Source organism: Pristis pectinata, unplaced genomic scaffold, assembly GCF_009764475.1.
Source record: "Pristis pectinata isolate sPriPec2 unplaced genomic scaffold, sPriPec2.1.pri scaffold_88_arrow_ctg1, whole genome shotgun sequence".
Taxonomy (NCBI): Eukaryota; Metazoa; Chordata; class Chondrichthyes; order Rhinopristiformes; family Pristidae; genus Pristis; species Pristis pectinata.
The window spans coordinates 179,966-194,447 of record NW_026262574.1 but is presented as its reverse complement, the minus strand read 5'-3'; the positions used below and the strand labels follow the sequence as shown (position 1 = coordinate 194,447).

At 62.8% G+C, this 14,482-nt stretch overlaps 1 protein-coding gene across 2 annotated transcripts; it reads left to right on the top strand.

The window, feature by feature from the left end:
* Positions 1 to 2,502: 2,502 nt before the first annotated feature.
* Positions 2,503 to 14,188, top strand: mapk7 (mitogen-activated protein kinase 7). Of its 2 annotated transcripts, none has more exons than XM_052009955.1 (7): positions 2,503 to 2,755; positions 8,750 to 8,971; positions 9,348 to 9,513; positions 10,231 to 11,315; positions 11,964 to 13,060; positions 13,261 to 13,388; positions 14,013 to 14,188. In XM_052009955.1, the coding sequence occupies exons 2-7, from the start codon at positions 8,761 to 8,763 to the stop codon at positions 14,155 to 14,157; spliced, it is 2,832 nt and encodes a 943-aa protein (XP_051865915.1). In that variant the 5' UTR covers positions 2,503 to 2,755; positions 8,750 to 8,760; the 3' UTR covers positions 14,158 to 14,188. The 2 variants fall into 2 exon arrangements, with proteins under 2 accessions (XP_051865915.1, XP_051865916.1); XM_052009956.1 differs by having other exon boundaries at positions 2,590 to 2,755; positions 8,750 to 8,889.
* Positions 14,189 to 14,482: the final 294 nt, after the last annotated feature.

Sequence of the window (14,482 nt, the reverse complement as noted above, 5' to 3'; positions counted from 1 at the left end):
GAGGGAAGGGTCAGATAGATCTCAGAGCAGGAGGGGAGGGTCGGATAGATCTCAGAGCAGGAGGGAAGGGTCGGATAGATCTCAGAGCGGGAGGTAAGGGTCGGATAGATCTCAGAGCGGGAGGGAAGGGTCGGATAGATCTCAGCAGGAGGGAAGGGTCAGATAGATCTCAGAGCGGGAGGGAAGGGTTGGATAGATCTCAGAGCGGGAGGCAAGGGTCATATAGAGCAGGAGGGAACGGTTGGATAGATCTCAGAGCAGGAGGGAAGGGTCAGATAGATCTCAGAGCAGGATAAAATGTTGGCACAACATTGTGGGCTGAAGGGTCTGTACTGTGCTGTAGTTTCGATGTTCTAGTTCCAGAGTAAGTGCAGTGCAGGCAGACAATAAGGTGCAAGGGCCACAAGGAGGGAGTTTGTGAGGACAAGAGTCCATGTTATCGTTCGATAGTCTTATAACAGCGGGGTAGAAGCTGTCCTTGAGCCTGGTGGTACATGCTTTCAGGCTTTTGTACTGGTGGGAGGGGGGAGAAGAGAGAATGTCCCGGGGTGGGTGGGGGGTCTCTGATTATGCCGGCTGCTTTCCCGAGGCAGCGGGGAGTATAGACGGAGTCCGCGGAGGGGAGGCTGGTTTCCGTGACGTGCTTGGGGTATTGTGTTCAGGTTTGGTCACCCTGTTGTCGGATTAAACTGGAAAGAGCACCGAGGGAGATTTACGAGGATGTCGCTGGGACTCGAGGGACTGAGTCACAGAGAGAGAGGTTGGGCAGGTTGGGACTTTATTCCTCGGAGCGTAGGAGACCGAGGGGCGATCTCATAGAGGTGTCTAAAATCATGGGGGGGGGGGGTGTGTAGATAGGGTGAGTGGTCTTTTTTTCCAGGGTTGGGGGGAATTGAAAACTAGAGGACTTTGAAGGTTGTGGTGAAAGGTTTAATAAGGACCTGAGGTGCAACCTTTTTTACACAGCAGATGGTAGGTGTACGGAACCAGGTGCCAGAGGGAGTGGTTGAGGCAGGTACATTGAAGGAGTATGTGGACGGGTATGTGGATGACAAGGGTTTAGAGGGACATGGGCCAAGTGCTGGGAAATGGGATTAGCTTGAATCTCGGTCGGCAGAGACGCCGATGGGCCGAAGGGCCTTTCTCCGTGCTGTGTTCCGGTTTCCATGTCCCTTACTCCGAGGTAGGAGGGCAAGGAGCACTGGGGCCAGAGATCATCATTGGCCAATCACCGGAGACCAGTGGCGGTCATCGGCCAATTGTTGGGTCCTGTCGAAGTTATTGTCCGATAACTGGGTCCAATGTCATTGGCCAATCACTTGAGGGGCCGGTGGAGGTCATTGGCCAAAGACTGGGTCCGCTGCAGGTCATTGGCCAATTGCTGGGTCCTGTGGAGCTCATTGGCCAATTGCTAGGTCCTGTGGAAGTCATTGGCCAGTTACTGGGTCTAACATCATTGGCCAATCACTGGAGGCCAGTGGAGGTCATTGGCCAAAGACTGGGTCCACTGCAGGTCATTGGCCAATCACTGGAGACCAGTGGAGGTCATTGGCCAATTGTTGGGTCCTGTCGAAGTTATTGGCCAATAGCTGGGTCCACTGCAGGTCATTGGCCAATTGTTGGGTCCTGTGGAGGTCATTGGCCAATCAATGAGGGACCAGTGGAGTTCATTGGCCAAATACTGGGTCCACGGCAGGTCATTGGCCAATTGTTGGGTCCTGTGGAGGTCATTGGCCAATCACTGAGGGACCTGTGGAAGTGATTGGCCAATTACTGGGTCCAACGTCATCGGCCAATCACTGGAGACCAGTGGAGGTCATTGGCCAATTACTGGGTCCAACATCATTGGCCAATCATAGGCGGTGGGGGGATCCAGTGGAGGCCATTGGCCACTCACTTGGAGCTAAGTGGAAGTCATTGGCCAATCGCTGGGTCCAACGTCATTGGCCAATCACTGAGGGACCAGGGGAGGTCATCGGCCAATTGTTGGGTCCTGTCGAAGTTATTGGCCAATTACTGAGTCCAACGTCATTGGCCAATCACTGGAGACCAGTGGAGATCATTGGCCAATTGCTGGGTCCGACGTCATTGGCCAGTGGAGGTCATTGGCCAAAGACTCCCCACCTGCAGGATCCGCCCCCTTTCGGGTAACGTCGTTACCAATTCGTCGATGCTGCCGGAAACTGGCAAGGGATAGGCTGACAGGCCTGTCAGTCACCCCCCGAAACGGATTCCCGCCCTCCGCTCGCTTCCCATTGGTCAAGGGTGCCCCGGGTCGAGATTCCATTGGCTGAGCCGCCTGTCAGTAGGTTCTTTTTCTCCCTCCCCTCCGGTCCACCTGGCAAGCGGGTGGGCACGTGATCACGTCAAGTCCCGCCCTCCCTTCCCATCGATTGGCGGACGGTGACAGGCACGCCGCAAGCGATTGGCTGGACTGCCTGTCGATTCACCACCCCCCCCCCCCCCGGGCTCGGCCTGCAGTGCGCGTGCGCGGTGGTGGCGGCGGTTGGGGGCCCGCCCCGCCTGCCCCCCTCCGTTTATGCAGATGAGGCACCACGTGGGGCCTCGGCCCAGGCCGGTCTGCCGCCGCTGATTGGTCGGCGCCGCCGCGGCGCCGCCCGCGATTGGCCGGACGGCGGGGCCGTCGATCGGGGAAGGGCGGGGCCAGCGGTTGCGATGGGAGCAGCCATGGCGGCGGCCGCCCGAGTCGGGCCGTGAGGTCGGGCGCCCGGGGCGGCGGCGGCGGCGGCGGACGGTGAGGCCTCGGGGAGCGAGGGTGGGCGCCGTTGGGGGGGGGGGTCAAGGGGAGGGTGTCCGCCCGTCACCCAACCGGCTCCGGGGCCGCCCCGGCCAATCACCGCCAGGCATGGGCGGGGTCGTCGGCCAATCATAGGGGTCACTTGGGGGGTCATTGGCCAATCATGGGGGGGTCATTGGCCAATCATAGGGGTCATTGGTCAACCATAGGGTTCACTTGGGGGTCATTGGCCAATCATTGGGGTCATTGGCCAACCATAGGGGTCATTGGTCAACCATAGGGTTCACTTGGGGGATCATTGGCCAATCATGGGGGTCATTGGTCAACCATAGGGTTCACTTGGGGGGGTCATTGGCCAATCATGGGGTTCACTTGGGGCTCATCGGCCAATCATGGGGGGGGTCATTGGCCAATCATAGGGTTCACGGGGGGTCATCGGCCAATCATGGGGGGGTCATTGGTCAACCACAGGGTTCACTTGGGGGGTCACCGGCCAATTATTGGGGTCATTGGCCTATCATGGGGCGGTCATTGGCCAATCATTGGGTTCACCTGGGGGGGGGGGATCATTGGCCAATCATAGGGTTCACGGGGGGTCATCGGCCAATCATGGGGGGGTCATTGGTCAACCACAGGGTTCACTTGGGGGGTCACCGGCCAATCATTGGGGTCATTGGCCTATCATGGGGCGGTCATTGGCCAATCATTGGGTTCACCTGGGGGGGGGGATCATTGGCCAATCATAGGGTTCACTTGGGGGTCATTGGCCAGCCATTGGGGTCATGGGCCAATCACGGGAGGCACTTGGAGTCATTGGTCAATCATGGGGTTCACTTGGGGTCATTGGCCAACCATAGCATTCACTTGGGGGGAGTTATTGGCCATTCTTTGGAGTCATGGGCCAACCATAGGGTTCACTTGGGGTCATTGGCCATTCATTATGTTTTTGGGCCAATCATAGGGTTCATTTTGTGTCATTGGCCACTCATTGGGGTTGTGGGCCAATCATAGGGTTCACTTGGGGTCATGGGCCAATCACATGGGTCATGTAGGTCATCAACCACTCATGCAGGGTCATCGGCCAATCACTGATGTCATTGGCCAATCGTAGAGTTCAGGTAGGGTCATTGACCATTCACGGGAACCATGGGCCATGTGGGGTCAGCAGAAGTCACTGGCCAATCACTGGGGTCACTGGCCATTCACCAGGTTAAGGGTGGCCATTAGCCAACCACTGGGGCTCGGTAGGTGCATGTGGCCATTCACTGAGGTGGATGGGATAGCATGGGGTGTGGTGGGGGAGGTGTCAGTTTTATTGGACAACGATTGGCGCCACCGCAGGTCCTCGGCCAATGACTGTGGACCAGACAGGACCTTTCAGTCAATCACTTGGGCTCGGACATTGGCAGTTGACCACCCATGACCCCCAGTCATGCAGAGCCTCTGGGGAATCAATGACCCATTCCCCGGATCCCGGCGTCACCGTCAGGTTTGCCAGCATTTATGGCCCATCCCTAATCTTCTCACCTCCCCCACCCCTGAGAAGGTGGGGATGGGTAGCTTGCCAGCAGTTACTGCCCATCCCTGCTCGTTGCCAGCATTTACTGCCCATCCCTGCTTGTTGCCAGCATTTTTTGCCCATCCCTGCTCGTTGCCAGCATTTTTCGCCCATCCCTGCTCGTTGCCAGCATTTACCGCCCATCCCTAATCGTAGCTCCAGAAGTCGGGGGCTTGCCAGCATTTTTCGCCCATCCCCAGTCACCCCCACCCCCCCGGAGCCGTCGAGGAAGGGAGTTCGGGGATTCAGACCTGGCCTGGGGGAAGGGAGGGCGATGTATTTCCCGGTGGGGGCTCGGAGGAGGGGGACCCTGCGGGCGGTGGTGCCTTCCAGGCCTGGGGGTGGGGGGAGAGAGGTGGCGGGTTCTGGAGAGCCCGGGGGTGGGGCGAAGAACCGCGGTTCGTTTTGCGGACGGGGTGTGCTCAGGCCAGTGTCAGCTGCCCTGGTGGTGGAGTGGTTGTTTCAGGGTGCGTGGGTGGGGAGCCCATCGGGCAGTTGGCTCGATGGGCTCCCCACCCAACCGGGAAGCCTCCAGTCAACTCCATGACTGGTTCTACCGTTAAAGCGGGCATTTAACAGGCCAGCCCTGGTGCCGTGGGCAGAGTCTCCTAATCACAGGACCCTATGGCACAGAAAGAGGTCCACAGATATACAGATCTCCCCCTGAGGGAGAGGGACTGAGGGACACCGGTCAGTGTACAGATCTCCCCCTGAGGGAGAGGGACTGAGGGACACCGGTCAGTGTACAGATCTCCCCCCTGAGGGAGAGGGACTGAGGGACACCGGTCAGTGTACGGATCTCCCCCCTGAGGGAGAGGGACTGAGGGACACCGGTCAGTGTACGGATCTCCCCCCTGAGAGAGAGGGACTGAGGGACACCGGTCAGTGTACGGATCTCCCCCCTGAGGGAGAGGGGCTGAGGGACGCCGGTCAGTGTACGGATCTCCCCCCTGAGGGAGAGGGACTGAGGGACACCGGTCAGTGTACGGATCTCCCCCTGAGGGAGAGGGACTGAGGGACACCGGTCAGTGTACGGATCTCCCCCTGAGGGAGAGGGACTGAGGGACACCGGTCAGTGTACGGATCTCCCCCTGAGGGAGAGGGGCTGAGGGACACCGGTCAGTGTACGGATCTCCCCCTGAGGGAGAGGGACTGAGGGACACCGGTCAGTGTACGGATCTCCCCCTGAGGGAGAGGGACTGAGGGACACCGGTCAGTGTACGGATCCCCCCCGAGAGAGAGGGACTGAGGGACACCGGTCGGTGTACGGATCTCCCCCCTGAGGGAGAGGGACTGAGGGACACCGGTCAGTGTACGGATCCCCCCCTGAGAGAGAGGTGTTGAACATGATACCGAATTAAACTAAAGCCCTTCAGCCTGCACACGACCCATATCCCTCCATTCACTGCATATCCGTGTGCCTGTCTGAGAGCCTCGTAAACCCCTCGATCGTATCTGCCTCCACCCACACCCCCGGCAGCACATTCCAGGAACCCACCGCTCTCTTGTCCCACAAATTTCCCCCTCCCACCTTAAATCCATGCATGCATATCTGAGTCGAACTCAGCAATAAGAAAGTAGTGTTCGTGGGTCCATGGACCGTTCAGGAATCTGACAGCGGAGGGGAAAAAGCTGTTCCCGAATTGTTGAGTGCGGGTCTTCAGTCTCCTGTACCTCCTCCCCGATGGTAGTAACGAGAAGAGGGCATGTCCCGGGGTGGTGAGGGTCCTCAGTGAGGGACGCCGCCTTCCTGAGGCACCGATGTCCTCGGCGGCAGGGAGGGTTGTGCCTGTGATGGAGCTGGCTGAGCCTACAACCCTCTGCAGCCTCCTGCGCATCAGAGCGTCTGTACCAGGCGGTGATGCACCCAGTCAGAACGCTGTCCGCCGTACAATAGTAGAAACTTGCAAGAGCCTTTGAGTGTATTCTTAAAGGGTTTTACTACTGTCTCTTATACCGAGGTACAGTGAAAAACTTGTTTTGCATACTGTTCATACAGATCAATTCATCCCATCAGTACATCAAGGTCATACAGGGTAAAACAATAACAGAACGCAGAGTAAAGTGTCCCAGCTACAGTGAAAGTGCAGCGCAGGCAGACAATAAGGTGCAAGGGCCACGACGAGGGAGATCGTGAGGTCAAGAGTCCATCTTATCGTTCGATGGTCTTATAACAGCGGGGTAGAAGCTGTCCTTGAGCCCGGGGGTATGTGCTTTCAGGCTGTTGTATCTGAAAGCACATAGCACCAGGTTCAAGGACAGCTTTGGGTTGTAACTGTGTGATTTTTAACTTCCTTTCTCAAACTGCTACAGAAGTTTGGATGGGCTGGAATTTGTTAAAAGTGTCTTTGGAAGATTGAATTTGAATGCAGAATACAAGGTTAATGGCAGGACTTTTCGCAGTGTGGAGGAACAGAGGGATCTTGGGGTCCACGTCCACAGATCCCTCAAGGTTGCCGCGCAGGTCGATAGGGTTGTTAAGAAGGCGTACGGTGTGCTGGCCTTCATTAGTCGGGGGATTGAGTTCAAGAGCCGCGAGGTGATGTTGCAGCTCTGGTCAGACCACACTTGGAGTATCGTGTTCAGTTCTGGTCGCCTCATTACAGGAAGGATGTGGGAGCTTTAGAGAGGGTGCAGAGGAGATTTACCAGGATGCTGCCTGGATTGGAGAGCATGTCCTATGAGGATAGGTTGAGCAAGCGAGGGCTTTTCTCTTTGGAGCGACGGAGGATGAGAGGCGACTCGATAGAAGTGTATAAGATTACGAGGAGCATAGACAGAGTGGACAGCCAGCAACTGTTCCCCAGGGCAGCAATGGCCAACACCAGGGGGCATCCGGTTAAGGTGAGTGGAGGAAAGTGTAGGGGAGATGTCCAAGGTTTTTTTTACACAGAGAGCGGTGGGTGCCTGGAACACACTGCCGGGGGTGGCGGGAGAGGCTGATTCAACAGGGACATTTAAGAGACTCTTGGATAGGCACACGGATCCAAGGAAAATGGAGGGTTGTGGGCTGTGTCAGAGGGAAGGGTTAGATTGATCGCAGGAGAAGCTTCTCCCCTCTTCCTTCCCAGTCCTGATGAAGGGTCCCAGCCCGAAACGTCGACAGTATATTTCCCTCCGTAGATGCTGCCTGACCCGCTGAGTTCCTCCAGTACTTTGTGTCTAGAACTCAAGGGAACAGGTTTAAGGTGAGAGGGGAAAGGGATTTAATAGGGGAGCTGAGGGGCAACTTCTGCATCCAGAGGGTGGTCCGTACGTGGAACGAGCTGCCAGAGGGAGTGGGTGAGGCAGGGACATTAACAACGTTTAAAAGACACTCGGACAGGTCCGTAGGTGGGAAAGGTTCAGAGGGATAGGGGCCAAATGTGGGGAGGTGGGACTGGGGGATCTGGGCCAGTACAGACCGGTTGGGCCGAAGGGCCTGCCTCCGCGCCGTGGGACGCTGTGACAGAGTGCTTGGGGGAGGGGAAGATCCCTCAGGGAGGGGAGTGAGAGAGATCTCTCATGGGGGTAAGGCTTCCTCAGGGAGGGTAGTGAGGAGTATCCCTCGCGGGGAGGCACCCTCAGCGAGGGGAGATCCCTCTTGGGGGAGGGCTCCCTCGAGGGAGATCCCTCGGGAAGGGAATAACTCAGAGTGCTCCCTTGGGTAGGGGAGATTCCTCGGGGACGGGAGATAACTCAGGGGAGGCTCCTTCGGGTAGGGGATAACACTCTCAGAGCGCTCCCTCGAGGAGGAGAGATCCCTGGGGTAGGGGTGAACTCTCTCAGGGAGATCTCTTGGGGACAGGAGGAGAGATCCCTCTAGGGGGAGGTGAGATCCTTTGGGCAGGGGCAAACCCTCTCAGGAGAGGCTCCGTCAGGGAGCAGACATCCCTCGGGTGAGGCACCCTCGGGTGGAGGAGATCCCTTGGGGATGGGAGATAACTCGGGGAGGCTCCCTCGGGTAGGGAAGATCCCTTGGGGATGGGAGATAACAGTGGAGTCTCCATCAGGTAGGAGAGATCTTTCAGGTAGGGGAGATCCCTCAGGGAGGCTCCCTCGGGTAGAGGAGATGGGAGATAACAGTGGAGTCTCCATCAGGTAGGGGAGGATCCCTCAGGGAGGGGAGATCCCTCGGGGAGTCTCCCTTGGGCAGGAGAGATCCCTTGGGTAGGGGAGATCCCTAAGGGGAGGCTCCCTTGGGGAGGGGAGATCCCTCGGGTAGGGGACATCCCTCGGGGAGGGGAGCCCTAGGGGAGGCGAGATCCCTCAGGTAGGGGAGATCCCTCGGGAAGGCTCCCTCGGGCAGAAGAGATCCCTCGGGTAGGGGACATCCCTCGGGGAGGGGAGCCCTTGGGGAGGCGAGATCCCTCGGGTAGGGGAGATCCCTCGGGAAGGCTCCCTCGGAGAAGGACCGTATCCTCAGCCCTGCGGCCCTCTCTGCCCCCCTGCAGGGACGGAGGCGATGGCGGAGGAGGAGCGCGGCGAGGAGGAGGAGGAGGAGGGGGTGAAGGAAGAGGGGGCGCGGGCGCGTTCGACCGCAGCCCGGAACCTGGCCTTCCTCAAGGCCCGCTCCATGGACGTCACCTTCGAGGTGGGTGACGACTACCAGGTGCTAGAGACCATCGGCACCGGGGCCTACGGCGTGGTCACCTCGGCTCGGCACCGCCGCACAGGTGGGCGGCGGAGGGGAGGGGAGGGAGGTGGAGGGTGAGGGACGGGAGGGCGAGGTGAGGGGGGGGCGAGGGGAGGGAGGTGGAGGGGGACGGGGCGAGGGGAGGGCGGCGGAGGGGAACGGAGGGCAAGGGGAGGGAGGGAGAGGGACGGGGCGAGGGGGGGAGGCGAGGGGGACGAGGGAGGGAGGGAGGTGGAGGGGAATGGGGGAGAGGAGGGAGGTGGAGGAGGGAGGGGGTAAGGGGGAGGGGACAGAGGGTGAGGGAAGGGAGATGGGAGGCGGACGGGGAGGGGAGGGTGGTGGGGGGGGGGGGAAGGGACCCCCCACCTGACCCCTGCCCTCCCCCTGGAGCTGACCCCTGCCCCCTGCCCCCACAGGTCAGCTGGTGGCCATCAAGAAGATCCCCAACGCCTTCGACGTGGTGACCAACGCCAAGCGCACCCTGCGGGAGCTGCAGATCCTCAAGCACTTCAAGCATGACAACATCATCGCCATCAAGGACATCCTGCAGCCCCCGGGCTCCTACGCAGACTTCCGATCCGTGTAGGTGGGCGGGGGGGGGGTGGGGGGGAGGGGAGAGAGGTGGAGGGAGGGGGAGAGAGAGGGGGAGAGAGAGAGGAGGGGAGAGAGAGGGGAGGGGGGGGAGAGAGAGAGGGGGAGGGAGGGGGTGAGAGAGGGAGGGGGAGGGGGGAGGGAGGGGGTGAGAGAGAGGGGAGAGAGAGGAGGGGGAGAGAGAGGGGGAGGGGGAGAGAGGGAGGAGGGGAGGGAGGGGGTGAGAGGGTGGGGGAGAGGGGAGAGGGAGGGGGGAGAGGGGGGGGAAGGGGGAGAGATGGGGGGAGGGGGAGGGAGGGGAGAGAGAGAGAGAGAGGGGAGAGAGAGGAGGGAGAGAGAGAGGGGGAGGGGGAGAGAGAGAGGGGGAGGGGGGGAGGGAGGGGGTGAGAGAGGGAGGGGGAGGGGGGAGGGAGGGGGTGAGAGAGGGAGAGAGAGAGGGGGAGGGGGGAGAGAGAGGGGGAGGGGGAGAGAGGGAGGGGGTGGGAGAGGAGAGAGGGAGGAGGGGAGGGAGGGGGTGAGAGGGTGGGGGAGAGGGAGGGGGAGGGAACTGTTAGGAGTGTCCTGGATTGCCTGCTGCTGTTTTACTCTCTCCCCCCTCTCCCCCCTCTCCCCTTCCCCCCTCTCTCTCTCCCCCCTCTCCCCTCCCCCCCCCACGCTCTCTCTCCCTCCCCTCCCCTCTCTCCCTCTCCCCCCCCCCCTCCCCCCCAGCTACGTGGTGCTGGACCTGATGGAGAGCGACCTGCATCAGATCATCCACTCCCCTCAGCCGCTGAGCCTGGAGCACGCCCGCTACTTCCTATACCAGCTGCTGCGGGGCCTCAAGTACGTGCACTCAGCGCGGGTCGTCCACCGCGACCTCAAGCCCAGCAACCTGCTGGTCAACGAGAACTGCGAGCTGAAGATCGGCGACTTTGGCATGGCCCGGGGGCTCCGTGCCCCGGCCGAGGGTCCCGAACCTTTCCTCACCGAGTACGTGGCCACCCGCTGGTACCGGGCCCCCGAGCTGATGCTCTCCCTTCCAGGCTACGGCTGTGCCATCGATCTCTGGTCCGCCGGCTGCATCCTGGCCGAGATGCTGGGCCGCCGACAGCTCTTCCCCGGGAAGAACTACCTCCACCAGCTGCAGCTGATGCTGGCGGTGCTGGGAACCCCTCCTGAGGGTCTGGTGGCCTCCATCGGCGCCGAGAGGGTGCGGGCCTACCTGAGGGGTCTTCCTGCCCGTCAGCCGGTGGCCCTCTCCTCCCTGTACCCGGGCGCTGAGCCCCAAGCCCTGGACCTGTTGGGTCAGCTGCTGAGACTGGACCCCCGGGAGCGCCCCAGTGCCGCCCGGGCGCTCCGTCACCCCTTCCTGGCCCAGTACCACGATCCTCAGGATGAGCCCGAGTGCTCCCCGCCCTTCCAGTTCTCCGAGACCACCTCCTCCTGCTCCCAGGGCAGGCCCAGCCGCGAGGAGCTGAAGGAAGCCATCGCCAGGGAGATCGCCGACTTCCACCGCAGGAGGAAAGGGGTGAGGCTGAGGCCGGCCGAGGAGACCCCCTCCATCCGAACCCCCTCCCGGGACGTGGAGATGACGGGCCCGGCCCTCCTCCCGGGGACCGGCTCGCCGGCGAGGAGCGAGGAGGAGGAGGGTGGGGAGGAGGAGGACGAGGAAGGTGGGATCAAGCCGCTGGGCTCCCCCCCACCCCCCCGGCAGGACGGAGGCAGGAAGGAGGCGGGCAGCGGGATCTCGGCCGACACCAAGGCGGCCCTGAAGGCGGCCCTCCTCAAGTCAGCGCAGAGGCAGAGGAACAGAGGTGAGGGCCAGCGGGGCGCCCTACCTGACAGAGCGTACTGAAGGGACGGGTGGGGTGGAGAGAGGCTGAGGAGGGGAGGAAGGGGGAGAGAGAGGGGGAGGGAGGGGTGAGGAGGGAAGTGGGGAGAGGGAGAGAGTAGGGGAGAGGGAGGGAGTGGTCAAGGCGGCCCTCCTCAAGTCGGCGCAGAGGCAGAGGAACAGAGGTGAGGGCCGGCGGGGTGCTCTCCCCGACAGAGCGTACCGAGGGGACGTGTGGGGTAGGTGTGGGAGAGGCGGAAGGGGAACTGAGGGGGAAAGAGGAGTGAGGGAGGGAGAGGGAAAGAGGGAGAGAGACGGGGAGGAGGGGGGTAGGGAGGGAGAGGGAGGGTGGGAGGGAGAGGGTGGGGAGAGAGAGGCAGAGGAAGGAGAGAGTAGGGAGAGGGTGAGAGAGTGGGGGGAGGGAGAGGAGGGAGGGGGAGGGGAGGGGGGAGAGGGGAGGAGGGGGGGAGGGAGGGGGAGGGGAGGGGGAGAGGGGAGGGAGGGGGAGAGGGGAGGCAGTGAGAGGGCGCTGTGGGAGGTGGGAGCGAGATGGGGTGGGGGACGGGATCCCCCGGGTTATGGGACCCCTGGTCTCACGGACCCCCTCTCCCCCCCCCCCCCCCCCCCCCAGCGGAGGCGTCGAGCTGTGCCCCGGAGCCGGCCGAGCCGCGCCGGCCGATCACGGCCCAGGAGCGGCAGCGGGAGCGAGAGGAGAAACGCCGCCGGAGGCACGAGCGGGCCAAAGAGCGGGAACGCCGGCAGCGAGAGCAGGAACGCCGGGAGCTGAAGGAGGGCGACGTGCTGGGCGGCGTGGTGCTCAGCCAGGGCGACAAGAGCCTGCTGCAACGCTGGATGCGAATGACGGCGGGCCCGGGGGTCCGGGCGGCCGGGGGTCCCGAGGGAGGGGCGGGGTCGGGCCGGGGGTCCGGGGCTCCTGACGGAGGGGGAGCCGCCCTCAACGGGGGTCCGGGAGCCCTGGGACCCCTCCCTACTGTCCCGGGACCCCCGCAAACCGCCCCAGTACCCCCGCAAACCGCCCCGGGACTGGGACCCCTTCCCACCGCTCCGAGACCCCCCCAAAATGCCCCGGCACCTCCACAAACCACCCCAGGTCTGGGACCCCCGCAAACCGCCCCGGGACTGGGACCTCCCCAAATCGCCCCGGGACTGGGACCCCCACAAACGGCCCCGGGACAGGGACCCCTCACCACTGTCCCAGGACTGGGACCCCCCTCAGGACTGGGACCTGGTCCGAGACCCCCCACTGCCCCGGGACAGGGACCCCCGCCCAACACCACCCCCGGACAGGGACCCCCGCCGGTTCCCGATCCTGTCCCCCGACCGCCCCTGGGTCTCCCTCCCTACACGGCTCTGGGGTCCCGGGTGGGTTTCGGACCTGGGACAGGTTACGCGCCCCCGGGCGGGCTGCCCTGTTTCCCCGGCGACCCATTCCAGCCTGGGACGACCCCGGGAACCCACCCTTCCGAGGGTCATCCTGGGACGGGGCACCCGTTCGGGATTGGGGTGGCGCACCCCTGGGTGGGGGCAGGGGAAGGTCACCTCTACCGGCCGGAGGACTGGGGCCCCTGTGAGCCGTCCCGGGACAGGGAGCTGGGGGTCCCGGGGGACACCAACGCACCTCTGCCCAACCTGGCCCCCGGCAATGAGGGGGCGGCCAACGAGCAGGAGGACGTCAGCATGGTGACCCAACAGTTGTCCAAGTCCCAGGTACTGGGGGCCGCGGGGGTGGGGAGGGGCGTAGAGGAGGGAGGGGGGAGGGAGGGGGTGACGGAGACGGGGAGGGGCGTAGGGGAGGGAGGGGGTGACGGGGACGGGGAGGGGTGTAGGGGGGGGGAGGTTGTTTAGAAGGGGTCTATGGGGCGAGGTTACCGCCCTGACGCTGTGTTCCCTCCTTCTCTCCATCCCAGGTGAAGGATCTGCTCCCGCCCGTGTTCTCGGTCACACCCAAGGGCAGTGGGGCCGGATACGGAGTCGGCTTCGACCTGGAGGAGTTCCTCAATCAGTCCTTCGACATGGTGGGCGACCCCCAGGAAAAGTAAGAGACCCCCATGTGGTTCAGTGCTCACCCCACCCTGCTGTACGTCAAACCTTGGGGGTGACAGGACGGTGCGGAGGGAACTTCACCCTGTGTGTGTGAGACCCCTGTAGTGTGTGATGGGACGGTGCGGAGGGAGCCTCACTCTGTGTCTGACCCCTGGGAGTGTGTGACGGGACGGTGCGGAGGGAGCTTCACCCTGTGTCTGACCCCGGGAGTGTGTGACGGGACGGTGTGGAGGGTCTGACCCCGGGAGTGTGCGACGGGACGGTGCGGAGGGAGCTTCACCCTGTGTGTCTGACCCCGGGAGTGTGTGACGGGACAGTGCGGGGGGAGCCTCACCCTGTGTCGGACCCCGGGAATGTGTGACGGGACAGTGCGGAGGGGGCTTCACCCTGTGTGTCTGACCCCGGGAGTGTGTGACGGGACGGTGCGGGGGGAGCCTCGCCCTGCGTCTGACCCTGGAGATGTGTGACGGGACGGTGCGGAGGGTCTGTCCCCGGGAGTGTGTGACGGGCCGGTGCGGAGGGAGCCTCACCCTGCATCTGACCCCGGAGATGTGTGACGGGACGTGTCTGGTGTGGGACTGACCCCTGTTCTCCACCCCTCCCTCTTTCCCTGCAGTCAGGCAGACTCTGCTCCGCTCTCCGCCTCCCTCCTGGCCGACTGGTTGGAGGTGCACCGCATGCACCCCGCCGACATGGAGTCTCTTCAACAGGAGCTGCAGCTGGGCTCCCCCATGATCCTCTCCGACCTGCCTGACCTCTAGCCCCACGGTGGGGGAAAGGGCGCGACCCAGCCCGAATCCCGGACCGAGCGGGCGTCCGTCGCGGCGAGAGGCGGGTCGAAGACGTCCGGACCGACGCGGCGGATCACCAGGCTGTCGAAACGTGACCGCGCCCAGAACGCGCCGTCGCCGGGGATCCGCTGAGGATAAGACGGCGAGGACGGGAAATGGCGTCTCCCGAGCGCGGACCGGACTGGGATCACCTCCGTGCCGCCCTCCGTTCCTGGCCCCCATCCCACCGCGCCGCGTTAATCCCCTCTCCCTGCGCCGCCGCTCCCCATCCAGGTGCTTTGTAGATGTTCCCGTT

What these genes read in the sequence shown, in the direction of transcription:
- mapk7 (XM_052009955.1), top strand. Translation starts at nt 8,761, where the DNA reads ATGGCGGAGGAGGAGCGCGGCGAGGAGGAGGAGGAGGAGGGGGTGAAG. An exon ending in GGCTCGGCACCGCCGCACAG is followed by an intron (nt 8,972 to 9,347) that starts GTGGGCGGCGGA and finishes CTGCCCCCACAG; the next exon opens with GTCAGCTGGTGGCCATCAAG. An exon ending in AACAGTTGTCCAAGTCCCAG is followed by an intron (nt 13,061 to 13,260) that starts GTACTGGGGGCC and finishes TCTCCATCCCAG; the next exon opens with GTGAAGGATCTGCTCCCGCC.